This window comes from Pinus tabuliformis, chromosome J, assembly GCF_031772625.1.
Source record: "Pinus tabuliformis cultivar Carrire ecotype Pingquan chromosome J, CPIR1, whole genome shotgun sequence".
Taxonomy (NCBI): domain Eukaryota; kingdom Viridiplantae; phylum Streptophyta; class Pinopsida; order Pinales; family Pinaceae; genus Pinus; species Pinus tabuliformis.
Window position 1 is genome coordinate 526,794,372 of NC_142295.1, and position 6,528 is coordinate 526,800,899.

The following is a 6,528-nucleotide window of genomic DNA, read 5'->3' on the forward strand; positions in this document are numbered from 1 at the left end:
AACACTCACACACGAGGCTTAAACTTTTCATATCATTTTTATATCATAAAAAATTTAAGTAAAAAATACTAATTATATATCCGTTTTCCCATTGGTAAAATGTATGCATTCGAGGAGATTATTATCTCTAATTTACAACCGACTTTGAGATGCCTCTTTTTGAGCAAATCAAACCTTAAAGTTTACATCACATAAGGCATTAGATTTTTTGGTATTATTTGTTACTGGATTTGAAGGTCTCCGTTTACGTTTTAGAAGATATTTTATATTTTTTAAAAATAGAGGAAATGGTTTTTTTTACACGAATTTGGTAATACAATTTTAAAAGAAATTATAATTTTTTTATTTAAAATATATTTTCAATATATTTAGCACCTTACAAAACCCCACCAATACATTCTAGTAAAACATCACGTTCTCCTTGATATTTTAGTATTTTTCAGTGGAACTTTACAATATTTTTGATTAATTTTGTCAAAAAAAAATTTAGACTAACTTCATGGATTGATGTGGCTTTCCAAATCGAATATTTTCCAGATTGATTAGGAGTCATTATTGTTGGAAACGCGGATGATAGACACAAAATAATTCACACAACATAAGTGGTGGTTTTTTTTTATCATACAAAAAAATCTTGATTATTACAATAAATTCAGTAAAAGATATTTAAATTTTTTCCAGCTAATGACTCAGTTAAAGGACTGTTTAATTTTAGCTAACTCTTCGTGGAGAAATAATTAGCTATTTTAACTATTAAATGTAATTATTTAAAATTTGTTATGTATCACCCTATAAAGGTGATAATGCTAGTAAATTTCTTTCAATTAACAAGGGTGGAAGTCTTGCTCCGAATCCATATCAATAATTTCCGTTTCCATTGTTTGTGAGCCACTTATTTATGAGTGACATCCAAACCCATTTGGTATAAACTTGTTCAACAGAAATTTAAAATTGAAGTTCTCTTTCCAGATTTACTTCCTAGGCTTCTCGATTGCAGGCTAGATGCAATGAACACTTGTTAAAGTATTGAAATGATATATCCAACAAACACCATTGAATAATGGAGTTGAAAGCGCGAGTCATATTTGTACAGCATAAGGAAGGCAGGCAAGAAACAGACAAATGCATAAATACAGCACTATTATTTTGTAAGGTTGATTAGGTAACAACGTGGGAGATTGAAGGCTATCCAGCGAAAAAATCTCAATCTTTAGGAGAGCCTTTTCATAAAAAAATCAGGGGACGTACTCACAATTTTGTCTGAAACTATTTTCTGCGTCCCTTCAAAATCCTCATTATGTCATGGCAGTTGTCATTATGATGCGGAAGAATGGTGAGTGGACTCCTTCTGCCCTAAAATCCCACTTCTGCCCTCACGCACAATAATATCATTACAACAAGGCGCTGCCTGTGTTACCATGCCTGCCTTTATATATGTGACCTTGGACTAGGCAGGCCTGAAACACGAGAGAGACCGAGACAGACACAACTTTAATAGTAATCTGCAGGGAGAAAGGCAGATACATCTGATCATGGGGCGCGCACCTTGCTGTGGTGATCACGAAGGGCTGAAGAGAGGACCCTGGACGGCCGAAGAGGATCAGAAGCTCATCCATTATGTTCAGAGCCATGGTCTGGGCAATTGGCGCAACCTACCCAAACTTGCAGGTAAGGTCTTGTTTCGTTCGTACTGGACGGTGTATATTCAACTCTAAAATCTTTGGGATGGGTGTTCGTACTGGACAATTTTTAGGGTCGGAGGAATCACCACACTTTTACTTTTATGGAATCCGTAAATCGGTAATTTTTATTCTATGGATTCTAGTTATTGTTTGGAAAATTTAGTTACTAGTTTGGAAAGTTTACCAACATCTTTTTGTTAATTAGTTTTTCATGCGACGGCAAACCTCTTTATAATATCAGAATCTAGACCTAGGTTTTATTCCCGAGAGCTACGTTTGAGAGGGGTGTGGGAGGAATCATCCCGCTGGTCAGAATTTGGAACTTGTATTAAATTTTGAGAAGGGTGTTTGAAGGGGCGTGGGAGGAATCACCGCACTCGTCTAGTTGGTAGAAATTTGTAACTTTGACTAAATTTTGGCCCAGTGTTGGCACTTTTTCCGCCTTTCGGATGTAAAATTTTAATTGAATTTGAGGAATTTCGATCCATTTAAATAAGAAAAACACAGCTTAAGGTTTTGATCGATATTCAACTTTAATTAAATTACAGAAGGCTTTTAGCTTTTGTCAAATTCCCGACAAATTTATCAGAGGAAAGGGTTAATTTGCTACATAATTTGGTTACACCCTTTTAGCAGCGATGTTTTTGTGCTGAGTGCAGGTTTATCCAGATGTGGAAAAAGTTGCAGACTGAGATGGGCAAATTATTTGCGACCTGATATCAAGCGTGGAGCCTTCTCCATGCCTGAGGAGCTCACCATCATTCGACTTCATGCTGTCCTTGGAAATAAGTAATGCCTTTGACCTCCTAGTTTGATATAATTAGATTTTCTCAACTCAATGTTCTATATATTGGTTTCATATAGGACATAGAATTGTTCTTATACAAGTTTGTATGTGCTTTTCTTCTCTCGCAAACTATTCATTAGTCTTATGCATGTTTTTTTTTTGGAAATTTTAGATGGTCGGCTATAGCCTCGCATATTCCTGGAAGAACGGATAACGAGATAAAGAATCACTGGAACACTAAACTGAAAAAACGACTGCTTTTCATGGGAATCGATCCCGTAACCCACATGCCACTGGCTACACCAGATATGTTGTCACCTTTCATGGCGTCGTCTTCGACTGCCATAGCTGCTCGATTGAATAGTGCATTGGTTGAAGCTCAATTAGGACGACTGGCCAGAGACTATGTCAATACTTCTCATGTCTCTGCCGGCACTGCCGATCATCAGTACTCGTGGCAACTGTCCCAAATTTTGAATCTCTTGGGCGCGAACAATAACCGAGTGTCAGCAGCTCCATCAGGGTTATTCTCTTCCATCTCAAGGAATGAATTCCTCCAACCGGATGCATTAACATGGTCTCATGGCTCCCAGAACCAGATAAATCAGGAATTCATTTCAAGGCAGAAGGATGATTCTGCAAAGTATAATGCGTTTTCACAAGAATCGCTACAATTTTCTGACCCGCAGAAGAAATCAAAAGGAAGGAACTTACCCATCAATGCTGATCACAAGAATGGAAAGAGAACTCCATCGTCATTGATAGAGGAACGGCCCTCAGCTTTTGACACAGAAATTACTGGTTGGAATCCAATGCCCATTCTAATGCCATCCAGTAACCCTCATCAGAATGATCATCATTACTCCTACAGCGATGAGAAATCTTGATCTACCACATGTACAAATTCCTGCAAGGGAGGATCAGATGTTACAGAAAACACCATTCAATATCAACAGGACGCTCCGTTCGGATCAGCGATAAGAAGTTCGCTTACCATGTCGCTGCCAGCACCAAGCGTAGATCTACACGAGGACGAAAGTAACTATTGGGCCGACCTGTTAAATTCCATTGAGGACAGCGATCCCGCCTTCCCACTCCCTAGTCCGTAACAACATCTGTTGCGGAATTTTTTTTGGACGGTTATTAAGTTTTTCAGAGAATTGGGCCGTCTGCATGCTCCCTGCCGCATCATTTCGCATTGATTTTGGCAGAGAGGAATTGTTTATTGAGATTGCATTCATTGATTAATTAATATTTTTATTAAAGAGCAACTGGGGATAAAGTTTCTGGAAGATTGTCGGGTTCTGTCACAAAGAGCCACAGAGTGACAACATATTTCAGAAGCAAGCTACCATTGATCTTTCTATTTGGGATTGATTTATTTTCTTGGCTGGCGAGTGGACAAGTTGACAATAAACAACAAAGGTTTGGGTGACTAACCTTGTTGGAGATTCCTGGACTCTGTTCTGAAGACGAAAATTTATTTATAAAATAACTCTTCTTTTCTAAAAAGTTGTAGTTGGAGTTGAAAAGGCTTTTTAGACATTAGCTTTCGCTTAGAAGGCAATTTCAATAATATTGAATATCAACACTGTTATGATAGAATAAGGACGAGTTTCTTTTATGATAAACTAAATTATCATCAAATAGTTTTACATTTTACGAATATTTAGCCTCGTCCACGCTACTTTATTTTCGATATAAGAACGAAGGATTTGGTTTTTTTTTTTAATCCGACCAAATTTTTCTATTCATAATCAATATAAAGCTAGATTAGAATTGAGATTCCTTGAAAGTTTGTGGAACTGATCCACCCTATCAAAATTGGTTGACATCACAAACCCAAAAAATGATTACCAATTTGGCTAAAAAAATTTGAAACATTGAAAATTAGAGTGGAAATGGTAACCTCTATAACTGAACAACATACAAAAACCGTTTTCTGAATAGTTCGTATAACCACTATGCATATAATCTCCATGGAAATAAAGACAGAAAAAAGATATATAACGCACACACATAAGAAACAAGACAATGCTAACACAAGTCTAGATAGCACAAAGTCACATAGGTATTCATTCATCCAAAATGATCACTTATTGTTGTGGAGAAGAATTTGCATTGACCATGTTAATGGGGGTAGCATTGAAAACCGCTTCTCCATTTTGCGGTTTAGTGGAGTCTGTATTCGAATCTGTAGTGATGTAGTGCTTTATTTTATTCAAGCGCACTTTGATTTCGTCCATTTCATATCGGATGTCCCTCATAATCATTTTCATTTTCTCATGGTGAACAAAGAGCTTATAGTTGTCCACTTGTTTATACCATAACACCATATTCAGTGGAATAGCCATATGTCTATGTTGGAATATCGAGTGCAGGAGGTATAACCTTTGCTTCCTCCATTTGCTTGAGTCGGGTACCCAGTTGATTTTTCCTACAAAGACTTCTGAGTAAGAGTGATACATTTTCTCACCAAATTCTTTTGCTTCTAGGGTCCAAATATTTTTTTGGACATCGAGAGGCGCAACATTGAGAAAATTGGTAATTGACTACCAACCAAAAAGATAATGTTATCTAGAAAAGGAAGCTCTTGTTGATCCTATCGTGCGACTAGTTAAGCGTTGCCTTGATGCCATGCGAAACAAAATCCTGAAATAAACATCCCACAAAATTTTTGGAACATCCCCCTTAAAGGTGTTGAATGGAGTATTGTATAGGGATGACCCACAAGTACCTAGATAACCACCTTCATAAAGACATGAAACCGAGAATGCCCTGGTGCTACCACAATACTGACGTCATCTAGGAATATACAACAAGAGATTTTCTAATGAGAATGGACACAATACTGAATGATTTGATTTAACCAAGACCAGTTTTCCCCTCTGAGCTATCCAATTTAACCCGTGTATGGAATGATGGCAAACATGACTAAAACAAAATGGAAAATGTACCACTGTACCAATCCCCGACGACCAAGACAAGACAATTGAAAGATATGCCAAAGGGATCGAGAGATTGTAAATCAGCAAAAGGGAGTACCACAACAAATTCAAAGGATGGCCCCGGCAAAGTATTGTGCAGAAAAAAGACAAAAATATTTGTGTCCTTCTTTTGATCCCAGAACCTTCCTGTAACAACTGTGATAATGAGTTTACAAAGGAAACACAACCAACGAGAGTGACCCTTTCACGTAACGGCTACAAAACATGAGACTTGGAACCGAACAGGTTGCCAGGAAATCAAGACATCGATACCCACTATAATGAAAACTAACAATGATTGATAACCTAAGGTTCCCTGAGATAAATGACCAAATTTCAACCAGGTACGAAACCAACATTGACAATTGAAGAAAACACACCAAAAACATGGCTTAAAAGGACACAGACTTCTGAATTTAGGGAAAATGTGTTCTAGAGGGACTATTCTTTTGTAGAACCTATAAATTACTTGAAAGATAAAAATATAATGGCCAATGCGCAAATCCTAAGGATATCCCAAACGAATTGTCGCTAGAACGCACCACCCCAGAGCAACTTCAATTAGTCGCCACCATTGCTTGACCTTGAAGAAGGTTAGAGCCAAACACCTACCAGGCGCAAGTGGAAAACCTCCCTATAAATTCTTATTGCCTAAGAAATTGCATGATATGGCAATAATAAACATCACCCAATCGCTTGTGAGACGAAATCTAGCCTACAGTCAATACCCCACCTGCCTACTCCTTTATTCTTACATTGAAGATGTCAATTAGAATGTACAGAGGTTCAAATCTTCACTACTTTCTTGGTTCCCAATCACCATGCAATCGCCTACCCCATAACCTAATTCTTAACCACGCTTGTGGATGAATATGCCATGTGGAATTCCGAGCGCGCCCCCCATGGTTTCCTCTAGCTTGAGGACCCAAAATACATGCATGGCACTCATGACCTGTGGTTTACCCGACTATCAAAAAATGGGCATTCACTTCGCCATTGAGAGCATTCACTTTTCCATTGATCATCTTCCAGAAAAGCACTCCATCTAGGAAATACAAGAACAAAGTTATAA

The 6,528-nt window shown here is 37.7% G+C and overlaps 1 protein-coding gene across 1 annotated transcript; it reads left to right on the forward strand.

Annotated features, from left to right (window-relative positions):
- Positions 1 to 1,482: 1,482 nt before the first annotated feature.
- LOC149228060 (transcription factor MYB17-like) lies at positions 1,483 to 3,916 on the forward strand. Its single transcript, XM_089375629.1, has 3 exons — positions 1,483 to 1,668; positions 2,342 to 2,471; positions 2,642 to 3,916. Exons 1-3 carry the CDS (start codon positions 1,533 to 1,535, stop codon positions 3,354 to 3,356), a joined length of 981 nt encoding a protein of 326 aa, XP_089231755.1. The 5' UTR covers positions 1,483 to 1,532; the 3' UTR covers positions 3,357 to 3,916.
- The last annotated feature ends 2,612 nt before the right edge of the window (positions 3,917 to 6,528 follow it).

What these genes read in the sequence shown, in the direction of transcription:
- LOC149228060 (XM_089375629.1), top strand. Translation starts at nt 1,533, where the DNA reads ATGGGGCGCGCACCTTGCTGTGGTGATCACGAAGGGCTGAAGAGAGGA. An exon ending in CAACCTACCCAAACTTGCAG is followed by an intron (nt 1,669 to 2,341) that starts GTAAGGTCTTGT and finishes TGCTGAGTGCAG; the next exon opens with GTTTATCCAGATGTGGAAAA. An exon ending in CATGCTGTCCTTGGAAATAA is followed by an intron (nt 2,472 to 2,641) that starts GTAATGCCTTTG and finishes TGGAAATTTTAG; the next exon opens with ATGGTCGGCTATAGCCTCGC.